Source organism: Lissotriton vulgaris, chromosome 1_1 (genome assembly GCF_964263255.1).
Source record: "Lissotriton vulgaris chromosome 1_1, aLisVul1.2, whole genome shotgun sequence".
Taxonomy (NCBI): domain Eukaryota; kingdom Metazoa; phylum Chordata; class Amphibia; order Caudata; family Salamandridae; genus Lissotriton; species Lissotriton vulgaris.
The window spans coordinates 766,593,336-766,614,796 of record NC_141685.1 but is presented as its reverse complement, the minus strand read 5'-3'; the positions used below and the strand labels follow the sequence as shown (position 1 = coordinate 766,614,796).

General features: G+C 44.2%; 1 protein-coding gene across 2 annotated transcripts in view; it reads left to right on the top strand.

The window, feature by feature from the left end:
• Positions 1 to 21,233, top strand: part of LOC147747795 (dimethylaniline monooxygenase [N-oxide-forming] 2-like) — a 311,008-nt gene extending 289,775 nt beyond the window's left edge. For both annotated transcript variants that reach the window (XM_086955925.1, XM_086955917.1), the window contains exon 9: positions 19,618 to 21,233. In XM_086955925.1, coding sequence (XP_086812051.1) covers positions 19,618 to 19,966 — 349 coding nt within the window. In that variant the 3' untranslated portion in view covers positions 19,967 to 21,233. The remainder of the gene's footprint in view (positions 1 to 19,617) is intronic.
• Positions 21,234 to 21,461: the final 228 nt, after the last annotated feature.

The window sequence follows — 21,461 nt, the reverse complement described above, 5'->3', positions numbered from 1 at the left end:
CACCACTCTATTCTATGCCACTCCATACCACCCTACTCTATGACACTCCACTCCACACAATGCCTTTTTATGACACACTATGTCACTCCATTCTGTGTCACACTCCTCTGTGCCACTGTATTTCATTTCATTCCACCCTACAGTACTCTACTCTATGACACTCTACTCCACGGATACTCTACTTCTTCACTCTATGCCACTTTACACTATGCCACTCCACTCCGCATAAAGCCACTCTACACCACTATAGTTTACAGGGTGCCCAGTCAAAATATCGATTCCTATTATCGACCTACAGTAATATCGAGTCAAAAATATCGAAGGTGAAGAATATCGAGGTCAAGAATATCGTTGGACAGAATATCGACCCTAAGGTAAGTAATATCGATTTTTTTTATGTCGATATAAGTAATATTGAAGTTAGTAATATCGATATCAAATATATTGATGTCACTAATTTCGATGTTACTAATATCGATATTTGTTTGTTGTTATGTATTTTATTATGTATTTTATATGTATGTGTTATATGTTTTTTGTTAAGTATTTTATTTGTTTTAAATTATATGTGTACTATTTTTTATATATTAAAAATTTTATTTTTAATTTAATTTTATGTTTTAGTACTGGAGCGGGTGGTGGGTTTATAGGGGAATAGGGTGGGAAGTAATTTAATTATAGTAAATTAATTATTACATTTTAGTAATTGTAAATTAATTGAAATTAATGTTTGCGTTTAAGGTCTGTAGCGGGTTGTGGGTTTATAGGGGAATTGGGTGGGAAGTAATTATTTTAATTGGTAATTAATTTTTTTTAATTGGTAATTAAAGTTTGTAATTGGTAATTACATATTTTAATTGACAAATACATTTTTTTAATTGGTAATCAAGGTTTGTAATTGGCTAATTAATTTTTTTAAATTGGTAATTGATCATTGTAATTGTTAATTAATTTTGATTAGTTGGACATTTATTTTATTCATCGGTAAAAAAAGTTCCATGAACATTTTTTTTTTTTTTTAATAAATGTATTGTTTACCATTTTCTAATTGTTAAACAATTTTTAATTATTAATAATGTTTTTGTTTTGAAAAATATTTGAGTGTTCAATATGTATTATTTGGTAATTTATATGTATTAATTTATATGTATTGGTATTTATTGGTATTTTATTGTTACCTAATTATTGAATTGTAATTATGTTTTTAGTAATTATTAATGATGCTGAGTTATTTAAACATGACATTTTTAACTTTTTTATTTACAACAATTATTTATAAGTATGTTATATTTAACTTCTACACTATCCAATGCGTTCCCTACTGTTGCACTCTCTGGAGTGGGAATAGTAATTTTTACCCCTACACTATCCAACGCTTTCCCTACTGTTGCGCTCTCTGGAGTGGGAATAGTAATTTTTATCCCTACGCTATCCAATGCTTTCCCTACTCTTGCACTCTCTGGAGTGGGAATAGTAATTTTTACCCCTACGCTATCCAGCGCTTTCCCTACTCTTGCACTCTCTGGAGTGGGAATAGTAATTTTTACCCCTACACTAGTCAACGCTTTCCCTACTGTTTCACTCTCTGGAGTGGGAATAGTAATTTTCACCCCTACGCTATCCAACGCTTTCCCTACTGTTGCACTCTCTGGAGTGGGAAAAGTAATTTTTACCCCTACGCTATCCAACGCTTTCCCTACTGTTGCACTCTCTGGAGTGGGAAAAGTAATTTTTACCCCTACGCTATCCAACGCGTTATCGCTACTGTTGCACTCTCTGGAGTGGGAATAGTAATTTTCACCCCTATGCAATCCAACGCTTTCTCTACTGTTGCACTCTCTGAAGTGGGAATAGTAATTTTTACCTCTACGCTATTAACCCTTTCCTTACTGTTGCACTCTCCGGAGGGGGAATAGTAATTTTTACCACTACGCTATCTAACGCTTTCCCTACTGTTGTACTCTCTGGAGTTGTAATTGTAATTTTTATCTCTACGCTAATCAACGTTTTCCCTACTGTTGCACTCTCTGGAGTTGGAATAATAATTTTTACCACTATGCTATCCAACGTTTTGTCTACTGTTGCACTCTCTGGAGTGGGAATAGTAATTTTTACCTCTACGCTATCTAACGTTTTCCCTATTGTTGCACTCTCTGGAGCTCGAATAGCAATTTTTACTTCTACGCTATCCAACGCTTTCCCTACTGTTGCACTGTTTGGACTTGGAATAGTAATTTTTATCTCTACGCTATCCAACGTTTTGCCTACTGTTGCACTCTCTGGAGTTGGAATAGTAATTCTTACACTACGCTATCCAACGTTTTCTCTACTGTTGCACTCTCTGGAGTGGGAATAGTAATTTTTACCTCTACTCTATCCAACACACTCCCTACTGTTGCACTCTCTGGAGTTGGAATAGTAATTTGTACCCCTATGCTATCCAATGCTTTCCCTACTGTTGCACTCTTTGGAGTTGGAATAGTAATTTTTACCTCTACGCTATCCAACGTTTTCCCTACTGTTGCACTCTCTGGAGTGGAAATAGTAATTTTTACCTCTACGCTATCCAACGTTTTCCCTACTGTTGCACTCTCTGGAGTTGGAATAGTAATTTTTACCCCTACGCTATCCAACGCTTTCCCTACTGTTGCACTCTTTGGAGTTGGAATAGTCATTTTTACTTCTACACTATCCAACGTTTTCTCTACTGTTGCACTCTCTGGAGGGGGAATAGTAATTTTTACCACTACGCTATCTAACGCTTTCCCTAGTGTTGCACTCTCTGGAGTGGTAATTGTAATTTTTTTTAAAATTTTTTTTATTTGAAAACCTTTATTGAACATTTGCAATCAAATACAGACAAGGGCCTACAACCCCCAGGGCTGGCCGCTAATCATAGGATCTCAATTCGCAAAGCGTACCGGTTGCAAAAGTGATTCGATTTAAACACAGGATAGGAGGTTTTCATTTTTAAATAATAAGTAGAAGAGTCGGGTATCGCACAGTGTCTAGGATCACAGAAGGGGGCGAGCAAAGAAACAACGTGTCCTAAAGGAACTCGCTATCCACTGAGTCAACGGAGTTGAGACATGAGTCATCAGGATAAACTAGCGCATTTTGTTTGTCGACTCCATCAGTACTGACCGCCCCAGAGCACCAAAACCCCGAATAATCAAGGTACATATATAGAGACAAGGATGCAAGAAAGCCGAACCCACAACACTAACCCGAAAAAGAAAGGAAGAAGACAAGAAAAGAGAAGGAAGAGAAGAGGCAATAGAACAAAAATAAAAACGAACACCCATCGCCACACCCCCCACCCTGCACCCCTGCTGATGACTACGGCCACCCCCCTCGCAGCGTGCCTGTCGCCCAATAATAGAACCCGAAATATAGAAGAGAGAAAGAAAAAAAAGGCAAAAGACCCTACTTGTGAGGGAGATCGGAGGAGGGCATGATTCTACGGACTCCCGGTCTCCTTCCCCCGTCATGATCAACCCCGCCCCGGACTCCGTTAGATCAAAAAACAATCCCGTTCAACCTATTCGACAGTGAGAGACCCAAATAACAATCTCAACCCTGGCCCCGTCTATCAAATGCACTAAAGTCATTAGTTAAAGAAAGCCATTTCCACGAAGCTGAAGAAAGTGCGTCAGTTCTCGATATGGATGATTGGTGACAATGGTGCCCCTCCCCGTCTCCGAAGCTAAGTTGTAACCCATCCGCCATCTTGAGAGACCGACAGGGGAGGGGAGTCGACAAGGTCCAAAACAGCAAAGGATAAAAAATAAACAATTCCAGAATGGGGATATTTTGTAAATATTCCAGGGGATACACAATCGGGGGTTTCAATGGCTCCATAGGGTGATCGGCCACAGTACAGTCAGGTAGATCCAGTATAGTAGGAGCAAACACTGCTTCCAGCGCCGGGTCAAAACAAGTCTCGGAGAAAGATATTGAAATGCAGGCTGATTGCCGAGGCGTGGGTGTCGAGTCAGGGTCCGCTCTCAGATCTGTGAGGCCATCAGTCGCAGACAACAAACTGCAAGTCCGGACTGCGATGGTTCCCCTGAGTGCCATAAGTGCCTCCAGCACCGTTCGCAATGACGGGCCAGTTCGAGCCTGCTCCGCTAGCTGCATTTCTTCCTCCAACATGGTGGTCCCCACGGAGTGGCGCCTTCTCCGAGGCAAAATTAGACGGAGCAGGAGTAAGCCATGAGGGACTGAAGTTTAGCAATCAATAATACGCAGCGAGGTACCGACCCGGGGGGATCGACGAAGTGATTGCCGAACCCCCGGTCAGGGACCCCCGCGTCACATCGCCGTGCGTCACTCGTCTCCTCGCCTACTATTAAACACCAGGCAGTTGGCAGTAGCATACCAATCAAAAGTCCGAATGTTCCGGAGAGCGGACCCTACCACATTCAGCAGTCCGTTGTTGTTCAACTCGGACCCGGCAGAGCCTGCACTCGAGACCCCGGCGTCCCCGCTGGGTTAGGCCTCACACAACCATCGACGTATCTCCGCTCCACGACTGCGGAGAAACTCCTGGACTGCACCAGTGGAAAGCAGGTCAGATCACACACACGGATCCGGTGCGGGAAACCAGGATAGTCTACAGGATAACAGACCGAAAGACGGAGGTCGGCGGAGCCGGGAGGCTATGCGGCCATCTTGGTTGGTGACGTAGCTCCTCCTCGTAATTGTAATTTTTATCTCTACGCTATCCAACGTTTTCCCTACTGGTGCACTCTCTGGAGTTGGAATAGTAATTTTTACCACTATGCTATCCAACGTTTTCTCTACTGTTGCACTCTCTGGAGTGGGAATAGTAATTTTTACCTCTACGCTATATAACGTTTTCCCTACTGTTGCACTCTCTGGAGCTCGAATAGCAATTTTTACCTCTATGCTATCCAACGCTTTCCCTACTGTTGCACTGTTTGGAGTTGGAATAGTAATTTTTATCTCTACGCTATCCAACGTTTTACCTACTGTTGCACTCTCTGGAGTTGGAATAGTAATTTTTACCACTATGCTATCCAAAGTTTTCTCTACTGTTGCACTCTCTGGAGTGGGAATAGTAATTTTTACCTCCACGCTATCCAACTTTTTCCCTACTGTTGCACTCTCTGGAGTTCGAATAGTAATTTTTACCCCTACGCTATCCAACACACTCCCTACTGTTGCACTCTCTGGAGTTGGAATAGTAATTTGTACCCCTATGCTATCCAATGCTTTCTCTACTGTTGCGCTCTTTAGAGTTGGAATAGTAATTTATACCTCTACGCTATCCAACGTTTTCCCTACTGTTGCACTCTCTGGAGTGGGAATAGTAATTTTTACCTCTACGCTATCCAACGTTTTCCCTACTGTTGCACTCTCTGGATTTGAAATAGTAATTTTTACCCCTATGCTATTCAACGCTTTCCCTACTGTTGCATTCTCTGGAGTTGGAATAGTAATTTTTACCCCTACGCTACCCAACGCTTTCCCTACTGTTGCACTCTCTGGAGTTGGAATAGTAATTTTTACCCCTACGCTATCCAACGCTTTCCCTACTGTTGCACTCTTTGGAGTTGGAATAGTAGTTTTTATTTCTACACTATCCAACGTTTTCCCTACTGTTGCACTCTCTGGAGTTGGAATAGTAATTTTTACCCCTACGCTATCCAACGCTTTCCCTACTATTACACTCTTTGAAGTTGGAATAGTAATTTTTACCTCTACGCTATCCAACGTTTTCCCTACTGTTGCACTCTTTGGAGTTGGAATAGTAATTTTTACCTCTACGCTATCCAACGTTTTCCCTACTGTTGCATTCTCTGGAGTTCAAATAGTAATTTTTACCCCTACGCTATCCAACACACTCCCTACTGTTGCACTCTCTGGAGTGGGAATAGTAATTTGTACCCCTATGCTACGCAATGCTTTCCCTAGTGTTGCACTCTTTGGAGTTGGAATAGTAACTTTTTACCTCTACGCTATCCAACGTTTTCCCTACTGTTGCACTCTCTGGAGTGGGAATAGTAATTTGTACCCCTATGCTATCCAATGCTTTCCCTACTGTTGCACTCTTTGGAGTTGGAATAGTAATTTTTACCTCTACGCTATCCAACGTTTTCCCTACTGTTGCACTCTCTGGAGTGGGAATAGTAATTTTTACCTCTACGCTATCCAACGTTTTCCCTACTGTTGCACTCTCTGGAGTTGGAATAGTAATTTTTACCCCTACGCTATCCAACGCTTTCCCTACTGTTGCACTCTTTGGAGTTGGAATAGTCATTTTTACTTCTACACTACCAACGTTTTCCCTAGTGTTGCACTCTCTGGAGGGGGAATAGTAATTTTTACCACTACGCTATCTAACGCTTTCCCTACTGTTGCACTCTCTGGAGTTGTAATTGTAATTTTTATCTCTACGCTATCCAACGTTTTCCCTACTGGTGCACTCTCTGGAGTTGGAATAGTAATTTTTACCACTATGCTATCCAACGTTTTCTCTACTGTTGCACTCTCTGGAGTGGGAATAGTAATTTTTACCTCTACGCTATATAACGTTTTCCCTACTGTTGCACTCTCTGGAGCTCGAATAGCAATTTTTACCTCTACGCTATCCAACGCTTTCCCTACTGTCGCACTGTTTAGAGTTGGAATAGTAATTTTTATCTCTACTCTATCCAACGTTTTACCTACTGTTGCACTCTCTGGAGTTGGAATAGTAATTTTTACCACTACGCTATCCAAAGTTTTCTCTACTGTTGCACTCTCTGGAGTGGGAATAGTAATTTTTACCTCTACGCTATCCAACGTTTTCCCTACTGTTGCACTCTCTGGAGTTCGAATAGTAATTTTTACCCCTACGCTATCCAACACACTCCCTACTGTTGCACTCTCTGGAGTTGGAATAGTATTTTGTACCCCTATGCTATCCAATGCTATCCCTACTGTTGCACTCTTTAGAGTTGAAATAGTAATTTTTACCTCTACGCTATCCAACGTTTTCCCTACTGTTGCACTCTCTGGAGTGGGAATAGTAATTTTTACCTCTAAGATATGCAACGTTTTCCCTACTGTTGCACTCTCTGGATTTGGAATAGTAATTTTTACCCCTACGCTATTTAACGCTTTCCCTACTGTTGCATTCTCTGGAGTTGGAATAGTAATTTTTACCCCTACGCTACCCAACGCTTTCCCTACTGTTGCTCTCTCTGGAGTTGGAATAGTAATTTTTACCCCTACGCTATCCAACGCTTTCCCTACTGTTGCACTCTTTGGAGTTGGAATAGTAATTTTTATTTCTACACTATCCAACGTTTTCCCTACTGTTGCACTCTCTGGAGTTGGAATAGTAATTTTTACCCCTACGCTATCCAACGCTTTCCCTACTATTACACTCTTTGAAGTTGGAATAGCAATTTTTACCTCTACGCTATCCAACGTTTTCCCTACTGTTGCACTCTCTGGAGATGGAATAGTAATTTTACCCCTACGCTATCCAACGGTTTCTCTACTGTTGCGCTCTGTGGAGTGGGAATGGTAATTTTAAGTTCTATGCTATCAGACTTTTTTTTTTACTCTATTTTTTTTAGTCATGGATTTTGAATAGTATTTTTATTTTTTAGCTATTTAATATTTTATGTATACATTTAGATAATGTAGTATATAATTAATGTAAAAAATATTAAAAGTATATTTCATTTTTTTAATTTATTAAACATTATTCTTTATTTTTGTTTAATGTTTGTAAACGTATTTGTAATTTATAATATTTTTTATTAATTTATAAATTATTAAGATAATGATAACTTATTGTTAAGTATGTATATATTAGATATTTTCTGTATATGTTTAATTAATGTATTATTATTATATATGTATTATTTATACATTTTAAACATTATTAGATATTTTTAACTATGTTTATTTTATTTATTAGTGTTATTTGCTTTATTTTACATTCATATTTTTACAGGAAAAAAACGATATTTTTAACATCGATATTTTTAACATCTATATATTTTTTTCGATATTTTTTTACCTACCATGTTGTAGATAGGATTTCGATATTCTTGCCTTTGATATTTCTGCATCGATATTCCTGTAGGTCGATTTTTTGTCAGTGATTCAGTTTACAGCACGCTTGGCTACGCCACACACTGCACTCCATGCCACTCTACTTCACTACACCCCACTCCTAGTAACTCTACTCTATGCCACCCTGTTCCATTCTACTCTACTCTACACCACTCTATTCTATGCCTCTCCACTCTACACCACTTCACTCTACATCACTCTACTCTATTCCACTCAACGCAACTCCAGTATACACCACGTCATTCTATATCACTCCACTCTACTCCACACAATGCCACTTTGCTGCACTCAATGCCACTCCACTATACACCACTCCACTCCACTCTCCACCACCCCACTCTATACCACTCTACCCTATGCCACTCTACCCTACACCACTCTACCCTACGCACTCTACTCCACGCCACTCGACTCTATGTCACTCCACCCTATTCTATGCCACTCTACTCTGCTCTGCGTCACTCTACTATATGTCACTCTAATCTATGCCACTGTAATCTATGCCACTCTAGTGTATGGCACCCTAACTGTAGGCCACTCCTCTTTACAGCACTCCACTCTACTGTATAACACTTTACTGAACGCCACTCCACTCCTTGCCACTCCACTCTACTCTACACCACTCTAATCTACTCTATGCAGTGGCAGTGTCTCCGACCCGTTTGGTGACTGACTTGGGCAGTAAGAAATTAGCGCTGTGAAGTAATTGAATTGAAAGCATTTTAAACTGTGTTTTGGAAATTATCACCTGATAATACTGTGTTTTAAATAGTGTGTTTTTTAAAATTCACAACCCCCCCTGCACCACACGCCTTGACTGATTTGTAAAGCCGCCTCCCTGCATTTCTTCGTAGGGGCCAGCAGGCACTTCCGGTTAGCTAGCACGCAGAGCGGTTAGCGCTCTAGTGCCCAACGTCCTCGAGGCTATTTAGCCCTCGCAGCACCACGAGCGCGCAGCGATCGCGCGCAGCCCGGCCGAAGACCGGCCAAAGAGCTGCCCGTCTGCGCCCGTCCGCGACTGGACGGGGCTAGGGGCAGGGGGCTATGGCGGATTCTATACATTCCCATGAGCCGTCTCACAGGCATGGTCTCACTTACACCAGTCAATCCCAACTCGCCTTAAACAGGTATGCCACCACACTGTGTTCACATAAGGTACTGGGGAGTCTGGAGGGACCGTTTTCTTGCAGGATCTGTCGTACTCAATTCACTTGTAGTGCTGCTATCACTCCTTGTCAGCCAAAATCGTTTGACTGTTCAAATGATTTGACTCTTTCCTGTAAAAACCTACTGTGCAATGTACGCTCCTTAGTCACCCATTCCACCCAGGTCTGGGATCTGATAACATCAGAAAAGCCTCATCTATGCTTTTTAACAGAGACGTGGTTGAAGCCTCACTCTGTTCCGGCCATTACTATGGGGGTACCACAAGGATACAAACTAGTAAGGATGGACAGGCCAATTAAAACTGGAGGGGGTTTAGCCATTGTTTTTAAACAAGAAATTGAGGTAGTGGTCACTGAGACCGTATGTAATCCGCAAATGGAGACCCTTATTTTCACTGTAAACCCTAACTCTAGAGAAACAAGGAAGGGAGCATTAGTATATCGTCCCCCAGGTCCACCTGGGAATTTTTCTCTCCAACTTGTTGAAATACTGGCCCCACATATACAGATGGACTCTGATTTCATCTTGGTAGGGGATTTTAATGTCCATAGTGAACTTTCCTCCTGTGTGGAGGCACAGACACTCTTGGCAGATCTAACCACCTTAGGTCTTCTGCACCAAGTTAATCAGGGACCCACGCATATAGCCGGTCACACTTTGGACCTTGTGCTATATAATTCCACTTCTTTAAAGTGTCTTCCTCCCTGCCAAGTGGATTGGACTGACCACTCGATCATTGAGTTCTATACTCGATCCAATCAGGTATCTAAGGGTGTACAGAAAACCTTGGCCGATGTTAGAAGACCTTGGAATAAATTAACGCCTGAGAGCTTCAGGGAGAAATATATCGAACCTAATTGGGCTGAATGTGGCGACAACGTCACTGCGGCATTGGCCGCTCTCAACGAAGCGGTAACTATCTCCATTAATCATGTTGTTCCTTTTAGAACATACAAACCCCGACCTGCCCCAAGACAAGAAGTCTGGTACACAGACGGTCTCAGGCAATTAAAAATCACGGCACGGAAATTGGAAAAACGATGGAGACTCACACATAAGGCTGAGGATAAAGACATTTATAGGACCTCCCAGAAAAACTATCATAAAGCCATTCGATCTGCCCGGAAACATCATATAGCAGACCAGATAACAGCTGCGGGTAAAAATGCGAAAGTCCTTTATCAGATACTACAGACCTTTGTCAAGCCTGCAGCCTGTGAAACAGAGGGTATTGAGTCCCAAGAACTCTGTAATAACATCTCGCAGTTCTTTGTAAGGAAAATAGAAGGCATTTATGCAAAGATCTTAGCCTCGAACTCCTCCTCTAACATCTTGAGAACTGTTGATAGTATGGCCGCCCCACACCTCTGTTCAACAGAAAATAATGCTAACAAGCTTGTTGAATTCCCCCCTATATCAATAGAGGACATTGGCACTCTAATTAATCAAACCAAGAGTGGATGCCCGTCAGATACTGTTCCAGCTTGTATCATGTCTCTCTTAAGGGATGATCTAGGAGCAGGGATTCAACGGGTGCTTAATCTATCCTTAGGATCAGGTGAAGTTCCTCCTGATTGGAAGCGTGCTTTGGTGAGGCCTCTAAGGAAGAACAACTCCATCCCATGGACTGACCTCACTAACCTGAGACCCATCTCGCTTCTCCCTTTCCTAGGGAAGCTTGCCGAGAAGTTTGTTAACCGGCACTTATCTAATTACATCGAGAGTGCAGGGGGACTAGATCCCTCTCAATCGGGTTTCAGACCTAGGCATAGCACCGAGACCGCCTTGCTGTCCGTCGCTGACAATCTCCATATGCTTCAGGACAAGGGGTACTCCGTGATCCTGGTGTTATTAGATTTGTCAGCGGCGTTTGACACGGTGTCACATGAGATCATGACCTCCAGACTAGTTAACATCGGTCTGGGTGGCAAGGCGCTGGCATGGCTAAGGAGTTTCTTCAGCAAACGCACTCAGAGAGTAATACTGGGCCCCTACCAGTCAGAGGAGGTGGAGATCTCAAAGGGGGTGCCACAGGGCTCTTGCTTGAGCCCAACGTTATTTAACATCTATGTGGCACCCCTAGCTAACATCATGAGATCCCACGGGTTTATCCCTGTATCGTATGCAGACGATACACAACTCCTCTTCCCGTTTAAAACCATGACTCCTGAAGTGCGTCACTCCCTTGCCCAAGGGATGAAAGAAGTAGCACATTGGATGGCAGCAAACCTCCTTCAGTGCAACGTCTCCAAGACGGAGGTGATGCTCTTTGGGGAAGCCAAACGACTGTGGACTCCGGACTGGTGGCCTTGTGATCTTGGCCCAGTCCCTGAGCCAAAAATGGTAGTAAAAGATCTGGGAGTCAAACTGGATCAGGAGCTCACCCTAAAACATCATGCTACTCATGTAGTAAGCTCCTGTTTCCATGTTATTGGACTTCTCCGAAGGGTGTTCCCATTGCTACCTGATTCCACCAGGAAAACTTTAGTTCAGTCGCTCATGCTGAGTAGACTGGACTACTGCAATGGTCTGCTGCTACCCACCAATGAAGGGGTCATCGCTAGACTTCAAGTCGTGCAGAACACGGCAGCCCGCCTTGTTCTCAATGCCCCGGCCAGGACTCCTTCAATGCCGCTCCTCAAAAAACTCCATTGGCTCACCATAAAACAAAGAGTGCTGTTTAAAACGTGCTGCACTATTCACAAGTGCTTGTCTGGTAGAGGCCCGGAGGACTTAAATAAGAAATTCATCCCATATATCCCCACAAGAACCCTGAGATCCGGAGACCATGAATTATTATGTGTCCCCAGATTTCGGAAGACACGACAAGGTGGAAGAGCTCTGTCAGTAGCAGGCCCGAAACTTTGGAATGAACTTCCACTGGAAATCAGAACATGCAGGGAACATTTTCCCTTCAGGAAAAAGCTAAAAACTTTCCTGTTTAATTACTGATACTGTTGAATATTAATAACACATGATAGGGCTATCTGCTTTCTGATGTTGCCAAGGGCGCGGAGATACTCCCAAGGGAGTCGATTCCCAGCGCGGTATAAGCTTGCAAATAAATAAATAAATAAATAAATATGCCACTCTACCCTATGCCACTCTACCCTACGCTGCTCCACTCTACTCTTCGCTACTCTACTCTATTTCACGCCACTCCACTCTGTGCCTCTCTACTCCACTCCCCTCCCTTCTCCTCTATGCTACTCTACTCTACGTCATGCCATTAACGTTTAGTTATGCTGAACAGCAGCCACACTGCTGTACAACATGGCTAAAAGACAATGACAAAGCCAGCTGCTGTCACACCAGCACGACCTATTGGCTTTGCCAATGTTTCTTATAAATTGGTGTTAGATTTTCTTTGTGTAGTGGTTCTTTCTTATTTGACTGTTTTGATACCTCTAAAAGCTTTGCCTTGTTCCTTTGACAAAGCCTGACTCCGCGAAATGACAGCTACCCAGGTTTGAGCTAAGGTTTTACAAACGAGTCTGACAGGACCCAAGATGGATTTTTGAGTTTATTACATGGTGGGATTGCAGACCCACCCACACCTATAATAAATCACTTTTCTCACAGACCTATAATAATGTGTAGAATAATGAGGCCTCAGTGCAGTCACTGATACTGACAGATTGTCCTGACCATGATTTGAAAGTAGAAAACTTCCTTTTTCAGTCAGTCTATAGTACTGAGAGATTGCCTTGGCCTTAGTTTGCAAGAAGTTGAGTTATCCACCAAAGAAGTCCTAACTTAGGATCATGCCACTTGGACTCAAGATTAGCTCGGCCAATTTTCAAAGATTGGTGAACCATACTCTGAGTGGTCCAGAAACATTCTGGTTTCCTACCTCAAAATTGCTTTGTTCTCGACAGATCACCTCTGACACCTGGACAAAGTAGTGCTGGTACTACAGAGAGCACAGTTCACAGTGCCACTTTGGACAGAGCTTGGTGATCTTCTTTGGCCACCAATTTGGAACCACTCAAGGACAAAATACATCCTATTGTGGTTTGGAAGACGTTAACCACCCTGATCAATGTGTGAGCATTCTTAAGCCTCACAGGGTTTACTGAAATTCTGTGGCGAACTATGGTCCCATTGTTACTCCTCTGAATGTGCTGACATCTCAGAGACACATCATGCCCACAAAAGCCAAAGAAAATATAGAGGAGAGGGTTGAGTGGGCCAGGAGTCAGAGAGGTTGCCTCCAAGGTAACGAGTATGTTGAGAAGCAAAGTACAAGTTATATTTCTGATCATTTAGCTGACGTTTTCCTACGAGTCCTCTTTTGACTAGTAGATATTTTATATTTGATTTTTTTCCTTTTTTCAGGTGCCGTTTGGCACTATTTCCTTCTGTAAACCATGTTACAGTTGGGACAGACAGCGTATTTTCTGGAAGAGCCTATTACTTCAGGAAGGATACATATCAACATTTATGCCCAGCCATTGAATCTAACCCACTTCAGGTTTTACAGCCTGGAGCAAGGCTCCTTCCATTGTAAACTGTCTGGCAGCTGTTCAGATTCACTGCTTTATCATTACTGTCTGTTGTGAATGCTGAACGCATGAAGGTGTTTCCTATTGTTCTCCAGCACAATCTCATTCTAATTTTCCCACACCTTGGCTGTACCCTGTTAATTTTTCAAGCTATAGCAATTTCTGTCTCAGCAATTTGGAAGTTTGTTTCCCTGATTGCTAACTCGGCTTCTAACTGCTTTGCCACCAAAAATGCATTGCCATCCACATGCTAAGTTGATCCTAACTACCATTAGAATGCTGAATTGTTTGCTCTCAAGGGTTTGGAAACAAGGCTAGATGGGAGCTCCTCTCTTTTGAGAAAATTGGTGTAATAAATGAAATGCCTTTTCCTTCCTTCATCCACTGAGTAGTGACTCATTTACTAATGAGTATCAGGATTCTGGGCCCGATGTAGGTAAACGCGATTTTCCGATTTCAAAATACCGAGGCGGGCCGAATCGGTATTCTGAAATCGGAAAACGAGATGTAGGGGAAAAAAAGCGAATGAATACCGAATCGGTCGGCATCGGTAATGAGAATCGGTACGTTCCGATTCGGCACGGTCCGAATCGGAAAGTACCGAATCGGCTAACAACGAATCGGTAATTACCGAATCGGCTACCACCGAATCGGATAGTCCCGAATCGGCGAATACCGATTCGGTAAAAGCCGAATCGGTAAAATCCGATTCGGCAATCATAGATTCGAAGCCATGAAAACACACCCATGGCGAAAAAGCCCATAGGAATGCATTGAAGGAACCGAATCGGCTTTTACCGAATCGGATAATACCGATTCGGATTTTACCGATTCGGCTATTACCGAATCGGTAAAATCCGATTCCGCAAAAGCCGATTCAGCCAATGAGGTGGCTCCCCCTCCCCCACCCAAACAGGGAGTGGCAACCCTGGCAGGTGCAGCTAATTAAGAAGTTTCTGGAGAGCCAGCCTGAGCTCAACACTCACAGTTAGCAGCAGTGGGAGTAGGAGGTTGCCAACTGAACTGGAGAACATGGCAGAGCAGTCAGGAAGCCAGAAGTCCTCCCAGAAGAGGAAGCCCAAGTTCACCACCACCGAACTTCAGGTGCTGGTCGAGGAGGTGGTGAGGGTGCACCGCCAGCTGTTTGGCAAGCTGTCCCTCAACGTGCCAGACAGCACAAAGAGGAGGATCTGGGCCGACATCGCCCAGAAGGTGAATGCTGCGGGTGTCACCCCCAGGTCCATAGAAGAACTGAAAAAGAGATTCTATGACATCCGCAGCCTCACGAAGAGGAAGCTGGCTGACATACAGAGGCAGGCCGGACTCACTGGAGGAGGCAACAACCCGGCGCCACCCCTCACCGAGCTGGAGGAGCTGGTCTCCAGCACCATTGAGAGGGAGAGTGTCAGTGGAATCGGGACCCTGGACAGCTCTGCGAGAGCTACAGCTACAGTAAGAAGCATGCGCATCATGACACACCCTACCAGACACCTCCCCATTAGACACAATGCATAGGCAAACCCCAGCACAGTACTGTCACCAACATACAAGAGACAAGCATCATGGTACATGTAGTCAGCAGAAGTTAGCTAAATATGGCAGTGCAGAATCACAAGACAGGAAACAGTGTGACACAGTGTAAGGAGATGCAAGGACATGTGGAATGCTACAATTGTACTGACTGTAATACATCGGCACTCAGTTTACAAATGCTTCTTTGTACCTAGGGGCCCCATCAGGCGGAACAACAGTGACAGCAGAGGGAGCAGCACCGTCCAACACTGCAGTCGCAGGGCCGAGCACCAGCCAGGCTGGCCAGGAGGAGGAGGAGGAAGGAGACACCACAGGGCTAGGTATGGAGGGAGTCCTGGTCATTGACTACGATGCACTGCACTCCCCAGTAATGGCCAGCACACCCCCCTTGCAGTTCTCCCCAGAGAACTCCCCTACAAGGGACACCATCCCGCCTACACCAGCTCCTGCCACAACCGTGGCCTTGCCACCTGTTCAACCTGTCCTGGGAGCAGGGGCTCAGGGACCGGCCAGCTTCACACCCCCACCAGTGGCACCCCAGCCCACTCAGCAGGCCGGAAGCAGCAGTGCCCGGCGCCGTACCATCACCACCACTGCTGCACCAGCACGGGAGGGCAGTGTATTCCTGGGCCTGGAGGGACAGATGGTTAAAATTCAGAGGCAACAAGCAAGATCCACTATGGCCTGCCAACGCCAGCTCCTGCAGCACAACATGCAGATGGGAGAGTTGGTCAAGGGATTCCAGGCCGTCGTGGAATCTAACAAGGAGGTGGCAGCAGGGTTAGGCAGGCTAACCACTGCCATCACCCACTCATCAAGCAGACAGGAGGAGCATGAGCTGGTGCGCAGGCGGGATGCCCGGGTTTTGAACCGCGCCATGGGCCGCCTTGCAGCGGCGACGGCACAACTGTGCCATCGCAGCGCCAACCAGGAATCTGTCCTTAGTCAGCATACCGCTGAGCTTACTAGGGGGATGGCCCGGATCACCACTGCCATGGAGGCCATGATAATTTCAAACACTGCCTCCAATCCGGCCCTGGACCTGGGTGATGCTGGGGACAGCAGCAGCCGCAGCAGCCCGGCCAGCGCTGCGTCTGAGCCACGGAGGAGCACCAGGCGCTCCGCTGATGCTGCTGGGCATTCAGAGGGGGCTGAGGGACACCCCAGTGGGTCTGGCAAGCGGGCAAAGAAATAGCCTGGCAAGGGCGGGTGAGGCAACCAGTACCTTGGACTTAATTTTATTTACCATACTCCATTTTTTGTTGCACATCAGTGCTGTAACTGTGGTGCAACACTATTAAAATTTGTTTTTTCCAAGCAACATTTAGCTGTCTTTGCATCTGTACTCAGTCAGAAATAGTTCTCAGTGATCTCCTCACGTCTGTATCTGCCATCACTTGGCGTACACACCCCAGCTGGCTGTGTCAGTGGCACAGCTTCGTCGTCGTCATGGTCCTCGTAGTCAGACAACTCCACCTCAGTGCCCTTCTTCACCGCAAGGTTGTGTAACATTGCACATACAGCTATGATCTTGCAGCAGGTGATGGGGGTATACTGCCTTGCACCTCCACTCTTGTGCAGGCATCTGAATCTACTTTTCCAGATGCCAAAGGTCCGTTCGACAACATTCCTTGTGCGTATGTGGGCCCGGTTATACCTCCTTTGGCTGGGTGTGGAGGGGTTGAGGTAGGGGGTGAGTATGAATGAGCGGAGGGCATATGCACTGTCGCCTGGAAGAGAAAGGGGTCACATTAGACACATGCATACATGTATTCCACCTACCTACTATGTGTTATGGGGGTCTGATGATGTGTCTCACCTAGGAGGTATCCTTCTCCAAATTCGCCAGCCATCAGCCGTGCATATATGCCGCTCTGTTGGAAAATATAGGAGTCATGGGTACTCCCTGGAAATTTTGCTACCAGGTCTGTGATGGTGCACTTTGCATTGCAGATCACCTGCACGTTGATGGTGTGTGTAGACTTGCGATTGCGGTATATGTATTCGGTGTCCGCTGGTGGGCAAATCGGAATGTGCGTGCCATCTATGCAACCGATGATTTGGGGAAATTGTGCCATCTGGTAGAAGTCCGCTTTGGTTTGTAGCAGTTCTGCGTGGGTTGCAGGGAAAGAGATGTATTGGTCCATCCTGTGTATCATGGCGTCAAGGAATGTGTGGAAGAACCTTGACAGGCTGCTCTGGCTCACCCCTCCTGCTGCTGCTACACCACTTTGATAGCTGCCAGACGCTAGCAGGTGTAGGCTGCATAGCACCAGGATGTGCGCAGGGATGGCGTGTGCCCTTGGGGTGTGGTGGTCCAAGAATGGCTTGAGATCCCTGATGAGCTCAAGTATGGTGTCAGAGTCCAGCCTGTATCTCTGTAGTATCTCTGCCTCTGTGAGCATGAACAGGGTTATCCTCTGTCTGTAGACCTGTTCATTTCTTAGCCATTCCTTCTGTCCTTCCTGCTGTAGCCGTAGCCGCCTCGCAATGACATAGAAAGCTGCCATCCTGCAAGTTGCAATGCATTTTGGGACTGTTTATATGGGTTGGAGTTGGTTACCACCTGATTGCAATCCATGGTAAATACCGAGTGAATTCTACCGATTTTGAGCCGATTTCGGTGTTTCGGTGCCTCCCTACATCTCCCCAACTGTCGGAATCGGGGAATTTACCGATCGGCGATTCCTACGAATCGGCATGTTTTCCGATTCGGCTCATGTCCGAATCGGTCTTTCGACCGAATCGGTACATGGACCGAATCGGTGAATTCCCGATTCGGTGTCACTAACGAATCGGTACATGGACCGAATCGGTGATTTTCCGAATCGGTGTCACTAACGATTCGGTACATGGTCCGAATCGGTGATTTTCCGAATCGGTGTCACTAACGAATCGGTACATGGTCCGAATCGGTGATTTTCCGATTCGGTGTCACTAACGATTCGGTCAATGGACCGAATCGGTCTTTGCATCCGAATCGGTGTTTTTCCGAATCGTTACATATCCGATTTTCGGTATGTACGTATCGGATTCTTTCCCATTCGGTACTCATTCCGAATCGGTTTTCACTCCGAATCTTTCTGTTTTTCGTTCCCTACATCTCGATGGCTGTTTACCGATCGGTAAGGGCAAAAAATCGGTATTTTCGGCCGTTACCGATCGGTAACGCCCTACCTACATCGGGCCCTTAGTGCCTTACATTCGCCATTGCCATTGACCAGATATGCATAGAGGAACCGACTCTGTGGCAGATATTAAAATCAGCTGAATAACCACAGTAAAATGTTTTACTTGATATGTTTTCCATTACTGTAGTTATGATCTCTTGGATTTATGAATACCAGAAGTACGAATTACATGATGTGTGATTGGTTACCAAAACATCTTATCCCTCACAGCGGGTGTGTGAAAATTGAGAAGTGAAATAAGGCAAGCACCTGAAGACAACCAACAGCTGAGTGGGATCTAATCAGTGAACATACAGCATAACATATTGAAAATTAGCATTGTTGCATAATCCATAACTCAAAATAATCAATTTACCTATGTTTACGCAGTCTCAAATTACTCCAAAGTAGCAGTAGTGTACAGGAGTCTTTTTCAGACTATTACACGTTTTGAAACAGACTTCATGAGTTGTTTTGAAAATTGTCCCGTAAGTCTCTCAGTTGTGCTGTTAAGCCTGTTTCTGCTATGATACACCCTACTGTCATCTTGCAGGTTGCCCCACAAGTAGAAGGCCAAACAGAAAACAGACAATATTTGGAGAGCATTTACAGCCGAAAGATATGTCTATGTGATAATAATATTTGTTTACTCTTACAGTAAATTGGGCTTGTAGTCTCTTTTAATGGAGCCTCTTTGAGAAGCAGGGGTGTCTAAAGTAGATTGAGGTGGTCCGGATCCATGGTGGATTAAAACAAATTAACACCTACTATGGAAACTACTTGCATGTAAAGGTATAGCATTGAAATGTTTCTCAGGTGGATACCCTTAAAGCCTGACCTGGGTCTAGCCCTCCTGTAATCCCATTGTGCAGCAATGTTCTTAATACTCTTCAGACTTTTCATTAAAAGACACCAGGTGTTGGAATTTTTAGTGGGGATCAAAGGTTAACTGCCACGTTTTAAGCATAATATAATCTGCATTGAAAGAGTTTCTACCCCAAAGAATGACCTGAGTTACAGTCTTTTAGTAATACCTGTGGTTGATCACGTTTACATGTTATGAATTAACATATGGCATATGATATTATGTACTTAAAATATAATTAGTAAAATAATACTAAAATAAACAATATTCTTTGATTAAGGTATGGAACTCTCAAGGGTAATGCCTTTCAAGTCGACATAATCGAATATGTTGATGAGATTGCTTCTGAGATTGGTGTCAAGCCCAACTTCTTCCGTCTACTTCTAAGTGACCCCAGGCTGGCGCTGGAAGTATTCTTCAGTTGCTGCACTTCACCACAGTACCGCCTGACTGGGCCGGGGAAGTGGGATGGAGCTCGGAATGCCATCATGACCAAGTGGGAGCGGATGCTAAAACCAATGAAGACACGAGTGGTGAAGAGCAGGTCCAGGAGGTCCCCACTGTCCATCGTACTTGGACTTCTCTGTCTCTTTGCTTTGTTTACTTCTATCTTTCTATCAATTGATTGACATCATCTCCTCCTCTTTACATTTGCTTTTTCCCAGAAAATTAATTCTGCTAATATTCCAAGCTGATCCAATTTCCTGTTAGCTTCCTTCTACATGTATGTATTGAGCTATTGGTGAATAATTGGTAACCCTTTTCAATTAAAGGTGCTCGTAGGACCTTTGAGAACAGTTCACCTAGATGCCTGATGAAAGCTGTCACAGACAGCAGTACACAAGTCCTGAATTGATGCCATGGCTCAAAAGTGTCACAGTAATTCAAGCCTGATCAATCAAGCCTGCTCTAGCATCCCTGAAGATGCCTGGGCAGCTCTGTATTTCCAACAAGGGCATAGTTATGAAAGATCACTGTTACACTCAGTCAAAACAACTTGAAATTGAGGTATCTTCCTCATATCCAAATAGCGCCAGCAGAAGAAGAGCAGAGGTAGGTTGAAGAAATGTATGTGTTCTGAGTAACAAATGTTTGCCAGCACTCCTTTGGCAACTCCAAATGCGGTGTGGTTTCATCCCCTGTGGGGGTTTTTGTTGCTATTTTCTCCCATTTTTCACCAATTGTGCACCATGTTCTGCCTTCCTACATGATACACAGTAACCTGTATTGTAGGGTATCATGCCGCATGAATTGCCCTCATCAGCTATCTCCTAGGCTATAAGCCTTTAGGACCTAATGATTTATATTTGGTTGTGTGAATATTGCCATACAATATTTTACATGACTTGCATTCTGTCTATAATTATATGAGCTATTAACCAACAGCCGGTTCCCATAAATCTCTACCATGGCATCCTGCCCAGCAGCCTGTTAGTGACTAACCCAGGGAAGGGCTGCCAACCAACCGCACCCAGTGAAAGGTTGCCAATTCCTCTCACCTAGCAACACATTGCTATGCCATCCTCACCAGGCAAGCAGCATATCTAGATGCAAAAGAATAACCTAGTATCAGCAGATGAGATGGGAAAGGACTATCTATATGCATGAGAGCCCAGCTTGTCCGACCATGCTCCCGCTGATAAACCAACGGCCCAAACCAGTGGGCCACAGCAAGTGATGTGGGCAATCTTATATAAGTTGGAGATTTGAGACAGAAGTAGGATAGGATTTTTAATAACTTGCAATATATAATGTTGGTCTTTTCATTCTTTTCACCCTAATATTATTCACCATTGTTAGTATTTGCATTATTTTCATGGTGATCTGAGTCATATATCCAAATTCTAAGTCATTCATCCAATGGTAAATTAGGGTTTAATAAATCCCCGTTATCACTACTTTCAGTATGTGTGTGTACTGATATGGGTGGGTTTGAAATGGAGTAGATCTGCAAAATCTCTCTTTCAGGTATGTTGTTCTCTAAACACATTTGTTTCCAATCTGTATAGCCCAACGGGTGGGTATCAAATACATGTCCATGTTCCATTACTCTAACTGGCTAGGCTCCTACAAAAAGGGGCAAGGAACAGTAGAGCCATACAGGGGTCTTTTCCCTGGTATCGC